The 23493-nt window shown below is 38.3% G+C and overlaps 2 protein-coding genes across 13 annotated transcripts in view; one reads left to right on the top strand and one right to left on the bottom strand.

The window, feature by feature from the left end:
• Positions 1-2799: 2799 nt before the first annotated feature.
• Positions 2800-5834, top strand: LOC109092081 (insulinoma-associated protein 2-like). Its single transcript, XM_042743341.1, has one exon. The coding sequence runs from the start codon at positions 2941-2943 to the stop codon at positions 4474-4476; it is 1536 nt and encodes a 511-aa protein (XP_042599275.1). The 5' UTR covers positions 2800-2940; the 3' UTR covers positions 4477-5834.
• A 111-nt stretch (positions 5835-5945) lies between these two features.
• The window catches only part of LOC109083202 (ral GTPase-activating protein subunit alpha-1-like), a 62802-nt gene continuing 45254 nt past the window's right edge, over positions 5946-23493 (bottom strand). For 5 of the 12 annotated variants that reach the window (XM_042743327.1, XM_042743331.1, XM_042743328.1 and 2 more), the window contains 4 exons: positions 23250-23377; positions 11370-11494; positions 8300-8414; positions 5946-7776 (listed from right to left, as the gene is read on the bottom strand). In XM_042743327.1, the coding sequence (XP_042599261.1) occupies positions 7689-7776; positions 8300-8414; positions 11370-11494; positions 23250-23377 (456 nt within the window). In that variant the 3' untranslated portion in view covers positions 5946-7688. Of the gene's footprint in view, positions 7777-8299; positions 8415-9809; positions 10134-10305; positions 10337-11369; positions 11495-23249; positions 23378-23493 lie in introns of those variants that run through there. The other 7 variants (XM_042743329.1, XM_042743339.1, XM_042743337.1 and 4 more) reach the window with 4 other exon arrangements.

Here is a 23493-nt window from a genome sequence, read left to right as displayed (position 1 = left end):
TATTATAAAATAATAAAATTTTTAAAAAAGCAGAAATGATCACTTTGGTATATCGAGAAGGCATAAATATAAACTAGTGCTAGACACTTCATTGAACTTTCCGCGGTCTTTAAATGCTTAGGTTGGTTGGTTTGTTTAATTTATTTATTTTAAATAATCTATCTATCTATCTGAAAGAAATCTATATATGAAATAATTCTATTACACAGTGTTAAACATTTTTTAAATGGCTGTTTGTATAAAAATTGCAAAGAAAGAAAGAGACATAGTAATATAATGAAAGAGAGAGAGCAAAAGAATGAAGGAGACGGAGGGAGAGAGTGAATGAAGAAAAGAAGGAAAGGTCTTGACATAAAAAACAGTAAAAGAGCGATAACTCGAATATTCCACAAGATGGCGACAGATTGTAATAAACAGTAGATCCAGTGCGCGCGATTAGTTCACACATAAATCACCAGCAGCATCCCATCATCACCTTTGAATGATATAGATGTATACATTTGCATATATATATATATATATATATATATATATATATATATATATAATTGAAACATTTAAGTTTGAGAAACAAATAGCTTATGAATGCAAAAGTTTTTTAAAAGCACGCATCCTGATGATTTTTGTTAAAGTGCTTGAGACTGTGCATTAATGGAGTGGACCATTCAATTTCATTTTTTTTCTTCAACATTTTTTTTTTCTAACTATATATTTATTTGTTTACAACGGTGTTTCAGTTTCACATTAAAATATATGACACTCATCATATAATAATAATAAAATAAACCAAAAAAACTTTATTAATGAAGAATACAACACGAGCCCTCATTAAAGATGATTAAACATGAATTATTCAACAATCTGTCTATGTGAAGATGAGTCTGATGCTGCAAACAAACAACAACAACCAACCAACCAACCAACCAACCAACCAACTATCATCTATCTATCCATCCATCCATCCATCCATCTATCTATCTGAGTGAAATTTAATGCTACTATGTTCTTAATCAGTAAACTCTCTTTAATCTCTGTGTAAATGACCGTCGCCGCAATAAACCGGCCAGGCGTCTCCGGATGTGAGTCCCAGCTCAGCATAATGGGATGGTAACAGGTCTGTGGCTCCAGCATCCATCCATCCGCCCCCTGCGTCTGTTATCAGCAGCCTGACTGACACCAAACACCCTCAACATGAGAAAACCAGCGGCGCGTATTCCCAGCGTTCACTGCACACTCGTGTCTGGCCACCAGTCACAATATGATCTGTTCTTGTAGTGTAGCCTGTACTGTTGTTTTAGAAAACACTGCGATAGTAATAGAGCGTGTACGAGAACATGTACGTGTTAAAGTACCTTAAAGACAACACATTTAAGTCAATAGACTGTGATTTCTGTATATGGACATTCCACTTCAAAAAGAGATTAAGATGAATACATATTTAAATTTATATTGAGGGGAAATTAATCATTAGCATAGGCTATTTGAATAAGCTTATTAAGGAATGATAATATTCTTATACATTTATTTAAAAAATAATGAAATAAAGAAAATAATAAAAACAAAAAGCAACAAAGTTACAGCTAATAATATTATTTGCTGAACTACACAGCACAATAACTGAATCAAAATAAAAAAGAATTTTTTTTTTTTAAATCAACTAGCCGATTTGTTTTAAATTAAACTAAGATTTCAAAATAGTGAATTTTATATAAAAAAATCTAAAATAAGTACTAATAAATAAATACAAATTAGGAATATAATTTCTAAACATTTTATTTAAAATTGACTATATATATATATATATATATATATATACTATATATATATAATATATATATATATATATATATATGGTTTAATAAAATCAATTTTTTTGTCAATTTTAAATAAAACTATTATTACTATAGCGGGACATATATATATAAGTTTTATTTTAAAATTGACAAAAAATGATTTATTAATATTATGAAATAATATTAAAATTATAATATTAATATAATAATATTAGTAATTATTAATATTACGATTACTTTGATAATGAAAATATTATTTTGTCTTGGGACAGGGTAGCAAATTTAAAAATTGATTTAATTTTCCAAATTGTTTCGGTGGACTGATCTCACATTTCTGAACAGTAAAGTGTAAAACATGGGAAGGTTAAAGAGCCCATTGATCCCTTGAGACCTTTGAGATAACAATCTGCTGCCCAGTTAGAAATGAATCCGTAACTGGAACCGTCATTAATGCTCACCCCTCCTCGTGAATGTCAGCACTTGATTGGGCACAACTGCGGCACTGAGAGTGACCTCACACAGATTCAACAATAACGCGCGCGGGGCGCATCACGGTCGACAGTATTACAGCCCACATCTTCTCCGCATAGTTTCATTTGGACTTTGGGGTGAAAGATGCCACGAGGATTTTTAGTGAAACGGGAGTAAACGTGCCCATTCATCTGCATCCTGACAAGGTGGCGAGCGCAAGTGAAAGAAAATACCGGCACAAAGAGGACCTCTGCCATTCCCAATGAAAATGCAAGTGATATTACGATTACTTTGATAATGAAAATATTATTTTGTCTTGGGACAGGGTAGCAAATTTAAAATTGATTTAATTTTAAAATTGTTCGGTGGACTGATCTCACATTATTGAACAGTAAAGTGTAAAACATGGGAAGGTTAAAGAGCCCATTGATCCCTTGAGACCTTTGAGATAACAATCTGCTGCCCATTAGAAATGAATCCGTAACTGGAACAGCTCATTAATGCTCACCCCTCCTCGTGAATGTCAGCACTGATTGGGCACAACTGCGGCACTGAGAGTGACCTCACACAGAACCTGAAGGCGACCCAAAGGATAAAACGCGCGCGGGGCGCATCACGGCGACAGTATCCAGCCCACATCTTCTCCTCAGTAGTTTCATTTGGACTTTGGGTGAAGATGCCACGAGGATTTTTAGTGAAACGGAGTAAACGTGCCTCATCTGCATCCTACAAGGTGCGAGCGCAAGAAGAAAAAGAACCGCACAAAGAGGACCTGCCATCCCAAACTCCAAATGCAAGTGTGCCAGATGTGCTGGAACCTATTACAGAATCATGGACAAGTGATGTAAGCTCTAAACATCTTCTGGAGGACTCTGGAGGGGTTGTTGGAGAGAGCGTCGATTACGCACAGAGCTACTTCAGCCATCCGGAGCAGAGCGCGTCATCTCCGCGCAACAGCACCGACTTTTACAGCCCTATCAAACCCATCAGCACGGAGCTTTTGGACAGGTGTCTCAGCTCACCAGCCATGGCCGAGTCGTTCCCCTTGGCCACCCCGGTGTCTTCAATCGAGCGTCTGCTAATGAACCACTCTGAGATGAAGTTTGTCACACCGGTGCCTTCATCGGTGCCCACCTACCCTGCCTTTCACCAGTGCGTAAAACGCGCGTTCATGGACTCAGAGCGCAAAAGCAAACCACCCAAAAAGCCTAAAGTCATCAGAAAGCTAAATTTTGAAGACGAAGTCACCACCTCCCCGGTTCTCGGGCTTAAAATAAAAAAAGAAAGCCCCGAGTCAAAACTTGCACCGCAAAGTGGTAGAAAAAAACCGCTCGGTGAGTTCATCTGCCAGCTTTGTAAGGAAGAATACCCTGATCCGTTTTCTCTAGCCCAGCACAAGTGCTCCAGGATCATCCGGGTTGAGTACCGCTGTCCGGAGTGCGACAAAGTTTTCAGCTGTCCCGCCAACCTCGCGTCCCATCGCAGATGGCACAAACCTCGCAACCTGAGCACCGGAGACGCGAAGAAGTCTCCGCTGGAGGCGCGCAACCACGAGAAGACCTCAGTGGATGGGAAGGAGAACGCCAGCAAGCTGAGACTGAACAATCAGCACCAACTGAGTCCGGACAGCTCCCAACAGCACAGATCAGCACCGGACAGCATAATGATGCACAGGGGATCCCAAGACCCTTCTCTGGACCAAAGGTTACCGTCCTCGGAGAAATGCTTTGAGATGCGTATCGGCTCCGCGGACAGCTCGAGGTTGTTCGATCACTCCCCCGAGGAGCCCGACAGGTCCAGCACCCCCTACCTGCCCTCGTCTGTTCCGGAAGAAGTGTTTGAGTGCCACTACTGCAGCAAGAAGTTCCGCAGGCAAGCCTACCTGAGGAAACACCTGGCCGCGCACGAGACGATCAAAGCATCCTCATACGCTCACATTGAAAGCGGGCAGATCACATTCCCGTGTCACTTGTGCGGAGCGCACTTCCCCTCCGCGGAGATCAGGGACAAACACCGACTCTGGCACGCGGTCAGAGATGACTTACTCCTCAGACCTGATCTGAGTCCTGGAGAACAGCAGATATTCTCATGCAAACACTGTCCCTCCACGTTCTTCAGTTCTCCAGGCTTGACCAGACACATCAACAAGACTCATCCCACGGAGAACAGACAGGTGATGCTCTTACAGATGGCCGTCAGGCCGGGATGCTGATCTCACAAACACTTCAGATTGTGTCGAACGACTTCTTGTTGATATTATCACTAATAATAGGTCCAGTGTCTTTATGTGGGAATATCGAACTTGCAGGTTTTCTTTGTCGACAGCAGAAATAGTTTATGTAACCTTTCATAATCTTGGGTATAACTTTATAACGTCCATTAATACAGCAAGTTATTAACAGACATTATATACAGGGTTCCTTCACTTTTGAGCATTAATTTTCCAGTTGACACTCTCTCTATATATGTATATACGTATGTATGTGTGTGTGTGTGCGTATATTATATTATTATATTATATTATTATATATATATATATATATACACATTTATACACACACACACACACACACACATACAATAATACATATAGTCAAATCAAGATATGAGAACTATATTAACTAAAGAAATAGTTCACATTAACTTTAGAAATTTCTCACGGTGTTTATTATTTGAAAAATTAATTACAAAAAAAAAAAAATCAGATTTTTTTCAAGTAATTGTATCAGAACTGAGAATAACAAGAAATCTAGATGTTAAATATTGAAATTTCTATGGCTTTTTTATTTTTAAAAGTAATTAAAATACTATATATATATACAATGATTTTTTTTTCTTGTCAATTAAATGTATCCCAACTGAGAAAACCAAGAAATATAGATGTTAAATATTGAAAATTCTCTTTTTTTTTTTTTTTTTTTTTTTTTTTACATTTTAAAAGTAATTTTCATAAATTCTTAATATTTGTAACTTTTCTGGGCCTGGAAATCTCAATTGAATTTGAATTTTTAGATATTTCCATGACTATGTGAACCCTGTATATAATACTTTGCTCATTTACATTCAAATTTGATTATTATAACCACTTTCAGGTTTGCTTCACATCTATATAAATTATTACTGAAGAAATAAACTGTTACTCATTAAAGGTACTTAATGTTGCCGGTTTAATTTAATTCATGTTTATAGCGGGGGAACACCAAATCTATCACGCTTGAAACTCAAGGCTCACAGCAGGTTTTTCATTAATATGTCTTTATAATATGGGAAAGTGAATTAATATATTTTGTGTCTCATTGTAAAAGTAGCTCCCATGGAAAGCTTATGTATATTCTCAATCGTCTTAGATGGTGCTTTGATTTCTAGATCATAAAGGTACTGTGCATTTCAACAATAGCTGCAAAAAATGTATTTATATCATAACTGCCAGGAAATGCCAGAGCATACATCAAGACTATTAGAGGCCTACATGTAATAAACCACAAGTGTCATATTTATATTTTCATATGTAGTCATTTTCAGCTGTTATGGGAGAAATGAAGAGGTCAATAAATAAATTCTTCAAATATCCTTTTAAATGTAGCATATGTGTTATTTGCACCAATCCACTGGAGCTAAATCAGTACAATAAATCACAAATGGTAAAACATTTGATGCACCCAGTAACTGCACAGGATTTGCTATGTTGTAAGAATACTTTTATTCTTGAGTGTAGTTGCACATCCACTCTCCTTCGACATCCGATACAAATGTAGAGATACTAGCATATGACAGTATTGTGGGTCTGTGCGTGTGCTTGTGTGTTGTGCAGCTGTTATATCAACACATGCAGTTAGTACTGGAATCATGCAGCATTTGGTCAGTAGTAACATACACAAAATCTATCCATGAGGATGTTTTTTTTTCCTCTTTAAATTACGCACAGGTCTCAGTTGCTTGTGTGCAGGCCTTTAATATACAGTACATCCAGAAGGGTGCTGCATGATTTCAACTCCACATATATATATATTTTTCTGATAAATTTCTAAATGATTTCAAATTAAAAAGAAAAATAATAAAATCTGACCCTCATGAAGTCTCACATAGCTTTCAAGAAAATATACAAACTGGATTTTATCTTAAACATGGCAACAGTTATAACTTGCATCCGTCGTCTACAGGGCCACACACCCTTATATCCCTTAAACGTTCAAAATTAAACGGAAAAGTGCAGACCAAAGCTAGTGTCAATGATGCTTTTTGTACACTTCCACATCTACACATTTAGAAAAAAAGGCTGTTTAAATTTCTCAAAACACGCCGTCCACTGCTGAACTAGTCCTGAAGCGGGTAATTCGGTTCAATTTGGCAACGTCGCCGTCTCCCTGCAAGACCTGTTAATGTGGCAACTCATTCACACTTTCCTAAAAATCCCATCTAAGATGAGATGAATCAAAAAGAGCGTTGCAGTCAAATGATTTATGCTGATAAACCTGCATGGGCTCGTCTCTAAGACTGCTGTGCAACGAAACAAAATGACGAGACACGAGTCCAGCAAAAATCTAGCCTTACAGACAGACATTCATGCTGAAGACTTGTTTTTTGACTTGTTCTAAGTGGCCTTTTGACTTTTTTTTTTTTTTGGTTGATTTAAATACTGTTAAATATGTACACAGATCAGATACTGTTCATACACTATACACATACATTAAATATGTATATATTTTATATTTATAGATATATACACGCACAAACAACCATTACAAATGACAAAGGGGAGGTTCAGTATAACATTATCATGAAAAAAAAAAAATCAGTAACATTCTAATGAAGAGAAAACGGAATATACAAATTGCAACAAACTGTGATCCATAAAGAAAACCAGCAAATAAACAAACAAATGTGAGTGCCAATGTTATATAAAAACGTGTTCCACAATAGGAGTGAAAACAAACTGAAATGCTTAACAGCAAGAAGTGCTTCAGTTTAAACGCAGATCTGCTTCACAAACATGTTTTTGAACGCTTTTTCTCGCCATCAATTTGTCGCGTCTTCTGTACAAATATAAAAAGTTGTGGTGGCAATCAAAAAGAAACATTTTCATATGAATTTTTTGTTTTAATGATCACTGGCACTGGAGTAGTGGGCAGCTTCAGTGCACTAGCCACGATAACAGCAGAGAAAGTTATTTAAGTAAAACGCAATGCTATATCCATCAGCGATCGACAAAAATAAACATTTCAGTCATCTTTGATCACTCTGGCTCTGAATGGGAGGAGTCAGACAGCATTGGGGGCGTGGCTACTGCAGACAACAGGGCGTGGTTTGTCTCTGACAGTGCAGTGGGCGGAGTTCCGGAGTGAAGTGTGTGTGTTTGCTCACTCAGGTCAAGTCTTGTTGGCGGAGCCCGAGGAACGGCGAAGCTTCATGGACATCCGGCTCTTGCTAGCACGAGGGGACATTGGCGAGGCTAAGTCGCTCCCGTCTACCTGTATTGCTGGACTTTCGGCCAGTTGACTCTCGAGGCATGAGCCTGTCGGGGAGGGATGGAGTGGAGGAAGAAGAAAAGACAGAGATCAGAGAGGTCACATTCACACGCTAAACTCATCTACATCTCAAATGTGACATCTCATTACAGGGTTACATTTAGCTTGGGTTTGTAAATTAGAATATGAAATACATATTGGGTTGAAATGGGGGAAATAAATGTCTATATTAAAGACTTTTTGCGATCATTGTGAATTTCACTCAGATTGGAACAGGGAAAACCTCTCGTTTAGACTAATTTTGGCAAATGGTACATAAAGGGCAGAAGTAACCAATAGAGAGAAAAATAAGTGTGAAAACCCCTTCCTGAGGGGCGTGAGAGGTTAATGCACCAGTGCATTGTGGGTGAAGTTCACAGGGGATGCTGGGACTAATCAACGCTGAGCTCTGACACCTCGTCCCTCGATGAGACCAACAGGGGTGCAGTTACAATATCGCAACACAAACTACATTGTAAAAGAGGAATAGGGAGGAAAAAAACAGAGAAGGTACTTTTAGTTCCAGCATACCATTCACAGCTAGCGTGAAAGACCTTCCGTTTCAAGCCTTTTCCCTTTACCTTGATGAGCCCAATGTTTTCTAGTTGAGGTTTGGGAAGGAGCAGAAAAATCACAGCATTTCTCTCTTGGGGTGCGAGAATGGACAGAAGCGGCAGATAGAAAGGACGACAAGAGAGAGGGGCGGGAAAGATGCAAAGTGATGTGGAATGTAAGAGAAAGTAGAGAAAGAATACAAAAAAGACAGACAGGAGGAAGAAAAAGAGAAGAAGAGATACAAGGTAAAGGTGTGAGCAGGCTGAGAGGGAAAACAGTAGCAGGTGCACATAAAATACAAGACAACAAATGCAAGAGCTGATCTCTCCACACGCTCATGAAGGTTTATTATTCATACACACACTCGACTTAGACACACACACACAATGCAAAAAGATGTCAGGATTACCACCCACTAGTAGCTAAAGTCTAAAAACGAATGCAGTGACACCAACCTCACTGAAACGATACCGCAACACCACATGTATTACTCTCCGGTGGTTTTGAATAATACAAAGAAATCATCTGCAAAAAGCTGTACCTGAAAGACTTCTGTAAAGCAATTGTGCTCAGCAGTAGGCTTCCGGAAGTAAAATGCCATTCACATAATGCAAGATTATTTATAAAAATATATAAAAAAAGAGATACACATGAGCTCTTCGGCTGTTGAAAAACAGAAGGTTACACCACTATTAAAAAATATCAGCTCGGTAAGATTTTTAATGCTTTGTTTGATCAAAAATACAATCAAACAGTAATAATATTGTAAAATATTACTACAATTAACTCTTCTCTGTTTGAATATATGTCTTAAGTGTCAATTTTTCGAAATTGACATTTATACATCCCCCGAAAGCTGAATGAGTAAATAAGCTTTCCATTGATGTATGGTTTATTAGGATCGGACAATATTTGGCCGAGATATGACTATTTGAAAATCTGGACTCTGAATGTGCAAAAAAATCTAAATATTGAGAAAATTGCCTTTAAAGTTGTCCACAAGAATTCTTAACAATGCATATTACTAATCAAAAATTAAGTTTTGATATATTTATGGTATGAAATTTACAAAATATCTTCATGGAACATGATCTTTACTTAATAGCCTAATGATTTTTTGCATAAAAGAAAATCGATAACTTTTTTTTTTTAAATCATCAATGTTTTTTGGCTATTGCTACAAATATACCCTTAAGACTGGTTTTGTGGTCCAGGGTCACATATTTTAAAATTAGCAGTAATTACATTTATTCTGTGATGCAAAGATTTTCATCATCATAACATAAATGATAATTATTTAAACTGGATGTTCGTATTACAGCACAGCGGTAGTAGTGTTTACTGAAAAGAATGTATTGGAAAAATAGTCGGGCACAAAAATCTCAGATTAAATTATGATCTGCAGTGATTTGTGAGACATATAGTTAATTCCACTCATAAAAGCCTTTGCACTTTTTTCTTTGTTTTGTTGTGATTCAATCAAGAGTTAGTAGAAGAACTCTTTATTAAGAATCTTCAAAAACGCTTATGGAACAGGAAAAATACTTCCGGAACCAAGGCTGATCTCTATTATCTACATGAGAGCTGTTATACTGTACCATTCTGGTGATTCCATTCAACATCTACACAGATAGACAGACATATGTGAGATATACAGAATAGAAGATGAGGTGAGTGAAGCTGTGAGATCATGCTGGACACACATGAATGCTAGGAACCTAGAGAGAGGTGAAGAACAGTGTAAATGTTGGTCAGTATTAGGGTGAATCTTGTGTGAACATGCCATGCAATGAATGCTCCCGACTTCCCACTGAACAAAACACAGAAAACATGGAAAAAGAAGGGAACATGTTTCAGTCTAGAAAGGAATCGAACAAACAAGATGAAGTGAAAAGAGAAGGAGCTCATAACGTCGTTACAAGCCAAACAAACGCAAAAGACAGTCAGGCAGCCTCAGTGTACGGCATCTTCAGGAATCTTACCTTTAGTTACACACAAGTGAAAGATTATGATCTGAAGGGGAAACATAAAATAAACAAAATAAAAAATAACAAAAATTAAATGGGAATGGAAAAAAGAAAAGAAAAATGATCATTTGGGTTTAGAAGGTACCAGGAAAAGCCAGAATAAAAGCTTTAGGTTTGAAAAACAACTCGATTTGCATAAAATACAAAACTCAGCCCAAAAGCAAATTGTGTTGCAATGACTAAACTAAAACACAAATGAATTTGTGTATAGTCATGCGTGTGAATGAAAGGCTTGAATAACGACTCTATTTGTGTATTACATTCTCAGTGAGTGATTGGGGGAAATGATAAATGAATTCTCTTGAAATTAATTTATCTCCAATTGTTTTCTCAGAAATTTCTTCCACAAAAAGGGTTTAAGGCTACTTCTGGTTCAGCTGCCATGTTCATTTTAAGGTTAGCATTCCTGTAGCTTAAATAATAGAGCATGACACTAGCGATGCCAAGGCCATGGCTTTGATTCCCAGAAAACGAAAGTTCATGTTTAAATATTTGAGGTCAGCAAGGATGCATTGAATTGGTCAAAAGTAACTTTAAAGACAATTATCAAATCAAATTATTTTTTTAATTTTTTTTTCTATGCATCACGGTTCAACAAACAAAACTAAAACTCAAAATACAATAATAAACAACAAAAACATTTTTATAATCAAATATTTACCAAAAAAAAAAAAAAAAAAAAAAAAAAATAGTTTTTTACTGCATTTTTGACCAAATAAATGCAGACTTGGTGAGCATAACAGAGTTCTTTATATAAAAAAAAAAAAAAAATAAAAATAAAAAATCTTAATGACACCAAACTTTTGAATAGTAGTGTTTTTGTATATATCGAATGCAGTGCTACTTCATATAAAACATCTCCAAAATGCATAAAAATGTAAATGTAATGACTGGACCGAAATTAAGTGTGCATGTGATTCTATAAGCCTGGAACTGAATGAAATTGTGAGTGAAGATGAGCAGTGAGTGGTGTAAAATGACAGATGAATTAAAAAACTGTTCATTTAGTCAATTCCCACCTGCTTCAGAGGGAAGATGGTGGAAAGGTGCAGGGCAGAAAACACGAGCCGCGTAGTCCTCAAATGTTGTCGGTTCCAAGTGGTGCTGGACTATCGTCTCCAGATATCTCGCTCTCTCTTCATAGCTGATAAGCATATGAGTTAAAGTCAAACAAGATTGGTGCATCGATTTCATAAGCGACAAAAACACATCAATAGGGGTCAAACAGTTAGCCAGGATGCTATGGGTTAATAATTCTCCCATCATACTGTAAACCGTATTACAAAGCTGTCATTGCTTTACGTATGGTGACATTGGGTATCAATGGACATCTTACTGTCTGTGTTATTCGGTTAAGAAAAATGATGGTATTGAGTAAATGGAAGGGATTGGATTATGTCGCTGTATGGGTTGAAAAACAGAGGGATTCTGTTAATGGGGACGATTTGATTAAGTAGACCGGTGGCATATGGTCTGTGCTGCATTCATAACTTAGTAAGCCAAGAGCACACGGTTCGGTTAACGACGGATGCTGCGTCACTGGAGAAACTTGATGGAGGAGCGGCGAGAAACTGAGGTCCTGCTGGGACGAAGCAGGGGGGAAGATATTCTCAGTTCTAGTTCTTTGGGTGTTTCTGCCGGTGAAGAGGAACACGTAGGAAGCGTCTCCGTTAGGAAACACAACACTCACGCGGATCTGTCGTTTGCCTTTTCCTGTCTCCAGCAGGCCTGTTTCCTGCCAACGGGTCCCGCTGTTTGAGAGCGAACCCTAGCGCGAGTGGGTGAGAGATTCCCACTGAGGAGAAGAGAAAGCAGCTAGAGAAAGTGTCTGTGGGTGCGACGTAATTAGACACATGCTGTACTACAACCATAAGCAGAACGTGACTGAGCTGGTGATGGTCTTGACAGCCGTGTTAACAGCTTAGAATAGCATTCATATGGTCTCACTGACTGAAACATTCAATCACGACTGCTACAAATGAATTCAAGACATCAGCTGTGGCCTCCCTGTTCTGTACTTCCAAATGATTAAAACTAAAAGTGCCACTAACAGATAATTCAGCAGACACAGACTAATTTATATTCCACAGAACTTGTCAGCCGAAATACATACACAAACTCCTATATACATAAGAAATTAATCAGACTTGTATATACAACATAAACGTAATGTTATAACTACCACCGCTGTGCTTCTTAACAGCCCTCTCAGAGCCGCCCAACATGTGGTCACCATCCTGAACCTGAGATGAGCCTCTAATGCCACCGTCACCAAGACAACAAATCCTCTCCACTGTTGACTTCAGATCCTCTTTGTGTGTCACAAAGAGAGAGGTAAAGGGAAAAACAGTTCTTCTTTTTTCCCTTCTCTCTTTTTTGCACCATGTATTCACCCAAATAACCCGGGCCTTGCATCCACTGTAATTGAATTTTTGATGGGTGGTGTTTTTTTATGACGGCTTGTTAAAAAGGAGAAAGTCCTTTTAAGAGAGTGCGTGCCGGGTTCTCGCACCCTCTCTAGCATCACATGCTAGAAGAGGAGAGGAGGATAAAAAAGAGCCTTTTGTGCATTACCAGAAACTCATTTTCCCTGTGGATGAAAGGCAGAAGGGGGGGAAAATACTCCTGGCCACTTCCCCCCCTCCTACAGAGCTTTTCATTGTCACCGCGCTGAACTCCTGGGCTCTGGAAGGAAAGAGAGAAATTGCCACTGAAGAGACAGCAAAAGTGAGCTTGTTAGCACATTAGGAGTGAAGGGCTCGTGGTGGGCTCCAGGAACAGTCCCTGGTGGTGTGTTAATTCAGCACTCCGAACATGCTGGTGCTGATAGCCTCCAAATTGATCACTCCTGCTACCCTCGATTTCGTTCCCTCCCCTTCTCAAAGCCGGGAGCAGCGCTGGAGAACAGAAGCACGCCTCTGGAAAGGAGGAGAAGCTTTTCACGATGTCAAAGTCATGTCAGCCACTTGGACCCTGACAACAACTCTAAGACAACAGGGTGTCTGGCGAACACTTCTAGGTAGATCACAATGACCTCTGAGAGACATCACAACCGCTGGCATAATAAAACAATGACAATGGTGAAAATTTGAAGAATTAGCTGCTTTTTAAATTATGATTGTGAATTTGAATTGAATTGGCCACATTACATAGGAAACTGGAATTGGAATATGAATTGGAATGACAGAAGAGGAATTTACTGATTGTAATTAAAGAATTAACCCAGATAATTCTGGGAAATGAAGTTTTATTTCACCCTGGACCACAAAAATGTGATGAAATGTCAATAACAGTTTAAAAAATTTGGGGTCAGTAGGATTTTTTCTTTTTCTCGCAGTTTGACAGATTTACAGATTTCTATTTTAAAATAAATGGAAACAAAATCTATTTATGAAAGAATCTTGGGGGGGGGGGGTCATTACTGTTTTACATAAATACACTACCTGTCAAAAAGTCTCTTCTGCTCACCAACCTCGCAAAATACAACAAAGCAGTGATATTGTGAAATATTTTTACTATTTATTTTATAAACAAAAAAAAAAAAATAATAATATATATATATATATATATATATATATATATATATATATATATATATTAAAACGTGATTTATTACAAAGATGAATTTTTTAGCATCATTACTCCAGTCACATGTTCCTTAAGAAATCATTCTAATATTCTGATTTTCTTCTCAAAAACATTTATTATTATTATTATGTTGAAAACAGAGTAGATTTTTTTCAGGTTTCTTTGATGAATAGAAAGTTCAGAAGAAGTGCATTTATCTTTTGTAACATTATAAATGTCTTTATCATCATTTTTGATCAAATTAATGCAGCCTTGCTTAATAAAAGTATTAATTTCTAAAATTTCTTTCCCAAATGCTGATCTTTGGATCTTTACATTCATCAAAAAATCCTGAAAAAAAATTGTACTCAAATTATTTAAATTTTGATAATAATAATAATAATACATGTTTAACAGCAAATTGGCATATTAGAATGATTTCTGAAGGATCATGTGACACTGAAGACTGGAGTAATGATGCTGAAAATGTAGCTTTGATTACAGGAATTAATTACATTTTAAAATATATTCAAACAGAAAGCTGTTATTTTAAATAGTAAAACATATTTCACAATATTACTGCTTTTGCTGTATTTTGGATCAAATAAATGCAGGCTTGGTTAACAGAAGAGAATTCTTTTTTAAAAACATAAAAAAAAACCTTTAGACTGTTAGTGTATATTAAGCAGCAAAACTATTTTCAACATTAATAATATAAGAAATGTTTCTTGAGCACCAAATTAGCATATTAGAATTATTTCTGAAGGATCATGTTACAATTTGAGACTGGAGTAATGATGTTGAAAATTCAGCTTTGCTATCACAAAAAAAAATTGAAATTGCATTTCAAATTATATTTAAATATAAATAAGTTATTTTAAATTGTAATAATATTTCACAATATGACTGAATTTACTTTATTTTCACAAAAAAAAAAAAATGCATGAGACTTCAAAAACATTAAAAAAAAAAAAAAAAAAAAAAAACTTACTGACCCCAAACTTTTCAACATTCTAATTTTGTAAATCTGTTTTTCTATTTAAAAGTTAGTTACATTAACCTGAATTCCAATTCATTGTAATTCCACTTTCTTTGCATTCAATTTTTTTAATTGAAGTTAATTCTGCATCCAGTTTGTCACCTCAATTAAAATCAAGAATTTCAGCTACAACATATTCATTATACTGAACTGATGTCTAAATGAATAATAAAATACAATATGAACACAAATAAAAATGGGGCATCTCAAAGGACGTTTGTGCCTGGACACATCGTTCATCCGAGAGCTCTGGGACAATCGAATGTGTGACAGTACAAGGATGACACACGGCCAATATCTCCACTCTCCGAAAGCACAGCTATTCCCTGCTCTCGCCTTGCAAATTATCACAGCACAGTAACTGACGAGCCGGGTGAGAACACTGTCCCAAATCGCACACACACACGCCTCATTTTAATTACACACATGATCAGTCATTTTCTTCACATGGTGTGCTTGTTATTATCTGTGCTGAGAATTCCTCTGTAGGACAGCATTGGCACCTTTCAAAAGAAACCCAGAACAGGATCCGCAGCCCCACAGAGAGAGCCACTGTCCGGCTGCCGAACGGCTCTCGTATCCTCACACACAACCCGGTGGGATACGCACAGAGGAGTGCACTCACTCAAACCACAAACCGCAGGGCCTCCACAGGTGCTTTTGTCAGGACACGTCTGTCAAACCGTGAGAAATCACTTAGCCGATTTACAGTTTCAGTCATGCTGCTTAAAGAAATAGTTTCCCCAAATATGAAATTTGCTGAACATTTACTCACCCTCATAACGTCAAATATGTATATGAGTTTCTTTATCAGAACAGATTTGGAAAAGTTAAGCATTACATCACTTGCTCACCACTGTGAATGGGTGCCGTCAGAATGAAAGTCCAAATATCTGATAAAAACATCACAATAATTCACAAGCAATCCACTTCAGTTTATCAATTAGCCTCTTGTGAAGCAAAAAGCTACGTTTGTAAGAAACAAGTCCATTTAAGGCACTTTAACTTTAAACCATTACTTCTAGCAAGTCCATAATAACGCTTCCTCCAATTCCTCTTCTGTTGTCTTCTAACATCAAAATCCACCAAAATATTTGTTTAGAACGGTTTTAGACTGTTGTTTTCACTTGTAAACTATGCTTGATGTGTTTATTTTTTTTAAATTTTTTTTTTATTCAGATAAGATGACTTCCAATGAAGAATGCAATGATATTAATAGAGGACTTGTATTTTATTGCAGATTATTGTGTTTTTTTATACAGTTTTTATCATGTCATTTTCATCTCAAGTGATATAATGCATTATTTCTCAAGAGCCTGTTCCAATGAAGAAACAAACTCATCTCCATCTTGGATGGCCTGAGAAAGAGTAATTTTTCAGGAAATTTTCATTTTTATGTGAACGATTCCTTTAAAATGAGTGTTTCCAAGTCTATACTTCAAACTAACTTTTGCTGTTAAGATCTGGCATCGATTAAGAAATCTAATCACATCTACCCACTTATACCCACTGAAAAATTCTGCAGCAAATATTAAAATGTTGATCAAACCAACCAACAAAAAAAATAAACCTTAAAAATTAAGATATGAGCAGGCAATACAAATACATCGGCACCAACTCTGTAGAGGCAGAGAGAAAGAGAACGAGATCAGAAAAGTGACAGAGAAAAACATCACACAAATAATCAAATTTGAGGAGTTTTACAGAGTATAATTACAGAAATCTATGTGTGCCCTGAAGTGGAGCATAATCGGTTTATTTTTCCATCTGATGCCTGCTGATATCGTGGCCCTAACAGTGATTTTATTAGCGAGGCACGGTGCAGCGGCTGGCTGCCATAGCCCCATCATTACGGCCAATGTCTCCACGTGGCACAAGCAGATGAGAGGAGAGATAGCCCAGGCTAATGCACCGTTGCCTGGGGCTCCGAGACACTGATCTGGGCCCGGGCTCCAGCATCACAGCCTCTCCTATTAATCTCCGCTGAAACCAAATTGAAGGGCTTGTGAAATACAGCCCCGAGAGCGGCCGGCCCGATTTATCGCCCTGCGTCCTGTCTCCGCGCCCCAGGGGGAAAGTGATGTGCGTGCTGCTGTTGCAAATGCAACATTTATTTAACATTCACGACGTGCAAGTCAGCGCTAATGCTATCAGAGAGGGCTGCGTGTACGCCGAGCTACAAGTACATGGCGGTCCTGATTAGTATGAATGAGTGAAGGTGGGCTTGCCATCTGCCTCCTGTGCATGTCCTTTTTAAACAGTAACCTGATTTTGTGGTTTTACTGAAAGTGGAGATTTTTCACCACGGCTTTCAAATGCCATGGCTATTAATTCTTTAAATCACATTTAGCTTTGCAGAAACAAGTCGAGGTCTGAATTCACACAAGGAGTGTTTATTATCTAACATGTTTCAGCAGGTTCTGATGCGCCGATGGACAAACTTGCAACATTTAAATAAAATAATACATTATTATAAAATTCTGTGGAATATCTTCACAGCTCTACCAGTCAAAACAATATCAGATGAGATCAGATATTTGGCCCTTATTCATGTAGAATTAAGCAATTCTAGACACTTCTAGAATATTAAACCCTCCCAAAAAATAACTGATTATGTGATTTCTCTTTATGCTTACTACGAGCAAAGGCTGCAGTAATATTCTGGGGGTACTTCATTCTGGATTCACCCCTTACAAGTCATTAAAAAGGTCAAGTAAAACTTTCATAAAACTAATATAAATTAATAGAACTAATTAGGAAATACATCCAAAAAGCTGTTTTTTTAAGTGAAACTTTCAAACATAGAGACAGACAGACAGATCTATAGATGACAGACACAAAGACAGATAGAATAACAGAACAATAGAAAGAACAGAAAAAGAACGATAGAATGACAGATAAACAGGAAAATAGAACAAAAGATATAATGGTAGAACAAATGACAGAGCGACAGATGACAGACAGACAGACAGATAGAGACAGACATGCGTCTCTGCTACACTGAGAGAAGCCTGCAGCGCATCCTAAACACTTCGTAAGAGTCAGACCCACATTCCCCATCGCCATGCACCCCCAGGGAGCTTGTTGTTTACCAATCTATCCCGAGCCGGAGGGGGCCACACAACAACATTTTTTTCTGTTACACACCCTGCACCTCACTCATTCACACACGGCCTGTGTTTGACTGACTGGAAAGTCTGGGGATGAAGCTGTCAGTGCTAACAGGTCAAAACAGGAGAGAAGTTAGAAGGAGTGGCTGGCTCAGTGATTGATAGACATATTAATGCCACTGAGGTGAACTGTGCTGGAAAAAAACAACAGCGACGGGTGTCGCTTGTGCAGTTACAGTAATGACTAATGAACAAAATAAAGACACAGACAGAGAAAGAAAATGGCAAAAGCAATTAAGCACTGACCCCACCATTACCTCAAACCCCCCCCTTAATCTGTTCCACCCCCTTTATCGCACTGATGGGACAATTAGTGAATAGTGCAACCTTCCATCCCCCTTCACACACACACACACACACACCAGCAAACAACGTTGTTACTGGGACACAATAGGGCCCATTGTGAGAGCTGGCAGTGTGTGGCAGCGCTGGCCGTTAGGCGTTTGGCGGTGGCTACGTCGAGTGTGTGTGTGTGTGTGTGTGTGTGTGTGTGTGTGTGTGTGTGTGTGTGTGTGTGTGCGCAGGCCGCTCAAGCATGGGGACAAAAGGGGAAGCGCTGGCCTGCTGCTTCCATCAGCTCGGTTGCCTTTGGAAAAGCCAGAGTCAAAAGGAAGGAGGCTATGACCCAAAGCTCTTCCACTCTCTCCGCTATCACGCCCTGCCATATGCTGACCCCAGCAGCCCGGCACTTATCGCTGCCAATCAGCAGCCAGCGGGCCTGCCCCCGCTGTCACGGCAGAGCTGGAACAGTCCCACACACACCACTGGACTGGCACGGCCAATTGGGAAGCTGCTTAGCATGTCCCCTCCTCTCCCCCTGCATCCCAATCGACCACTGACAGATGGAAGATGGCCGTGACTCTTAGACTTACGTGTTTTTTCTCTCTCGCAGAGTCCAAGCCAACAACACCCAATATCCCCCCGGCCAACTCGCAGCCGCGAGCCAGGCGGATCAGATAATGTGGGTTTCTCTCGCCGTGCAATCAGGGCTTGAAGGACCAGATCTAGATCCACTTCATTCCAGGATGCGTTACAAGAAGACTAGCAGCTGTAGCGATCCGGTTGCCTGGGGGCGAGACAGGTCAACTAGCTCTTATCGAAGTGGGGTGTTTAAAACGCACACACACTTCCACATATGGCAGCCCAGAACATTTTATCACTCAGACCCAACATGGTGCCCTCAGAGACTAAGGCTGCTTGGAAGGCCCCGAGCTTGGGCTCTTTTTCCACACATGGCCCTTTGGATTACTCCTGTGCTATCTGCGGTTTAACCCTGTTACTCTGTCTGCCCAGCATTCATAACACTGACCCACGCCAGCTACCTGCTATCTGCAGTTTTTTTTCCCTCCAACAGACATTAAGACCAAAGAGGCGCCTTTCTATCCATTCCAGGCCCTAATTTCACAGTCATGCCGAATGAGGGATCAGTGCGCGGGGAGGCAGATGGACGCAACCCGGGGCCAAGAGAAGGAACTGGAACTTAGAGTCAGGCACAAGAGAGGTTGAGGCGTGTTGGCTTACAGAATGAGAAAAGAGAAGAGATGGGGAGGGGGGTGAGAACAGCTAATTAAAAGTTTATAGTTTCAGGGCAAAAATTAGGGAAAAAAGATGTTTTGACATTGCTTGAAAAAGGCATACTGCAGAATTTTTATAAAAGAAAAACGCTGGTCTGTCGTTCTTAAATCTAGATCATTTACCTCACAACAAACGTCTCTGCTGAGCTAAAGAGGGGATACTGTGATCATGCGTCAGCTGGTGCATCATTTGAACATTTCTAAATGAGGACCTCTTCAGCAAGAACAGCACCTGACATTTGCGTCCAGACCAAATCTAATTTTGTTTTTCTGTGAAACTAAAAGTGATAAACTGAGGCTCAGCGTGATACGTAATTCAAGTGGAAGAAAACGAGTATGATTATACAGCTGGAAAAAGACTTGAAAGCCAATGTATTCTTTCCAAGTGTACATATTTTAACTACTTCCACAGCTTTCAAATTATGCAAATCAACCGAAACAGTGTGAGTGCAACCAGTGCAGTCCAATTCATCCAATCACTGACTCTTAAGATTCAGTTCTTTACGTCATATAAAAGCATACAGAATGCCCATTGTAGCCTAAATCCCAAAACAAAATATTCTATTGATCCAGTTCTTTTAGTGACTTAAATATCATATGACCAGTGTAAAGTGAATCCCCAAATGAATGACTCTTATGAGTTGGTTCTTTTAGTGAACCAAAAACATACATGACCAGTGTAGCCTTAATCCAAAACGCCAGACTCTTATGAGTCGGTTCTTCTAATAAAACATACAGCAGGAACAATATAGCATATTTAATGAACAAATGACTCTTAGGAGCTGGTTCTATTAGTGATTCAAAAACACAGTGTAACCAGCATAGCCTGAATCCTGAAATGAACCACTCTTATAAGACGGTTCTTTTAGTGAATCAGAAACATACAGAACTGGCAAAGCAGCACAATTCATGAGCAAAAAAAAGGCACAATTAGTTCACAAAAAGGGTGACCAATGTAACTCGATTTCCAACAGACACTAAATAATAATGTAATTTATGTGTGTTACTGCATAAGCAGTAGAAAACCTTTCATAAGTAAGCAATTCTAAGAAAAAAATTAATTACTACAATATACTCAAATGAATCAGAATTTAACCAAAGTAAATCAAATTTGAGAACTTGTGAATTGGAACTGAATCAATTTAGGAAAACTATCGATACCCAACCCTAAAATTCTAGAGATCTCATAATTTATGACAATGAGGGTGAGTGGAACAAATTTGATGATGGTTCATGACTAGCTCCTTATGGGGACTAAACCAGCAACTTTACCAGTTCTGAACTTTAACTACTACACCACACCTCCAGTCAGGGATTGATTCAGAGATACGAGGATGTTATAGGGACAATTAGTCTACATCACTTTCTCTCTCTCTGCATTGACTGCATGTGGCGGCACCATCAACAGGTAAGCAGGAGATACTGTGACTTCCTTCCTTACATCCCTGGGGTCCTCTCAGTCTCACGGCCCGTTTTCATTGCAGGAGAGCAGCTCGTCTGGCACATAGATCTTCTAATCACTACTAGCCTGCCATCCATCCCTCACAGTCATCAATTATTCGCACAGGTCAGAATGAAAAGAAGGTGCGAGGGCAGTCAAAAAAAAAAGAAAAAAGAGCGAGGGACAGTTTCAAAATAAAGGGAATCAGACTGAACAGAAAAACAGACCAAGAGAGAGAAAAGAGAAAGAGAGAGAGAAAAGGTTTGGAGAGACATCCGTCGATAATGACAGATTACTGTAATTCAGGCTGTCAGGAGCATCGACCTGTGCGGCTCACGCCAATCAATAGCTCAGTCCACTATCGAGCTCCGCGCAGGCACACAGATGGGCGAGATTGCTGCGAGCGAAAGACTCAAGCTGAGCCAAACAATCTCTCTGGCTTGGAGGACATGGCAGATGAGAATCACTTTCCCCCCCTTTTCTCTCTCTCTTTTTCTCCCCTCATCTCCGACTTTGCTTTGTTTTCTGGAAGTAGCATCTCTTTGAGAAGAAAAGAGCGCTCTTAAAGAAAGGAGACAAGAGAGGCTGGATTTGGACTTGGAAATGTTTGGATACTGAACATTATCTAAAGCATACAGTGGCTGTAATTAGTTACCAATAACTGTTTCTGGACAAAACAAAGCAGAATGTCCAAGTAAAAGAAACTAGATTTTTATAGTGGCACTTGACCATGCAAAAATTATGATGGGTGGTCGCTTGCTTACAAGTTCAAATCCAGGCTGCCTTTCTTAAAAATAGATTTTTTCTTATCAAAATGATGATCCTTTAAGAGTCAAAAGAACCAACCATCAATAATATTCTGGTCTGTAGGTATGGCTCAGGTTCATCCTTCAATGCAAAACTATGGGATTTTTCCCACTCACCAGTCCAAATCACTTAAAGCAATAACTAAAGTTTAATACTAAAGATCGAAATCACTAACACTAAAACACACTTACAACCTCGGTAAGCACCACTAATTATTAGGGCTGTCAATTCATTAGATTTAGACATTGCAATTAATCAAAATCAAAATAGGAAACACAGATTCCCAAAACAATAAAAAAAGTTTGGGGTCAGTAAATTTTTTTTTTTTTTATACGTTTGTTCAGCAAGGATGCAATAACTTAATCAAAATTGTTTTTGTTCACGTTTGTGCAATCTTAATCAAAATTGACAGTGCATTAATTGTTCTATCAAAATTGACAGTAAAGAAATGTATATATGTTTTTACAATATATATATATATATATATTTTTTTTTTTACAATATATGTACAACATTTGTATGTGTATATATTTATCCTGAAAAATACTCACAATTTCCACAAAAATATTAATAATATATAAGAAATGTTTCTTGAAAACCAATTACAATAGAAAACAGTTATTTTAATTTGCAATAATATTTCACCATATTACGTTTTTTATTTTATTTTTGATCAAACGGCTGTCTTTAAGTGCAGAAAAGTTTTATATAGGTTTCATTTATAAAAACCCATTTCAGTAAACCTTTTCCATATTAAAGTTGACAGCCCTAATATTACATAAAGGTAAACAAGCCCAAACTACTACTATTCAAGCTTATTTTAAAAGACAATGTATGTTGTGTATGTATAATAATAACTTGTATATATAACAATAAAGAGGTTGAAAAAGCCTTAAAAAAGATTAAGTACAACAGCAGAGGTTTAGATCGTGTGACAGAGAAAAAGAGAGACAGAAAAGAACATTAAATTGCCAGAGAGGCATTTCTAAAGCAAATGGCTGTGCATCACGGTTAGCAGGCATTGAGGAGTGATCAGAATGATTCCATCACCCGCATGACTGGGTGAGCAGAGAGCGGTGCTCTACATGTGCAGAGCTGAGAAATAAGACATCGATAATTATCGAGCGGCTCTACCTGCTCCCATCAGAATCAACCTGACAGCTCACAAGTCAATCCGTTCATACGTGAGCCAGGTCTGTATGGCAGGAGGAGAGAGCAGAAAACCAATGATAATAGGCTTCTGCCACCTTAAACATGACAGAAGCTCACATGTGCACTCGTTAAAGTCTGGAAAAGGATACAAATTTTGGTAAAGAGGGATGAGGGATTTCAGAGCTCTGCTGGCGTTGATGGCCGTGGCTCGCACCACTGTGGGTAAGATATTTCCATCCACTATGGCTCCATCAAACAAGGGACCAAAGAACGGCACCTGTGGAAAGTGAGATGACATGATATATGAACACTTAATGGCCTGTGAAGAGCAAAATATGAGCAGCTTTAAGCAGGAACAAAACACACATTTCAATCAGTATTAAGGCCTATTCA

Source organism: Cyprinus carpio, chromosome B17 (genome assembly GCF_018340385.1).
Source record: "Cyprinus carpio isolate SPL01 chromosome B17, ASM1834038v1, whole genome shotgun sequence".
Taxonomy (NCBI): Eukaryota; Metazoa; Chordata; class Actinopteri; order Cypriniformes; family Cyprinidae; genus Cyprinus; species Cyprinus carpio.
The sequence above is the reverse complement of the archived record's forward strand: the minus strand, read 5'-3'. Positions and strand labels throughout refer to the sequence as shown.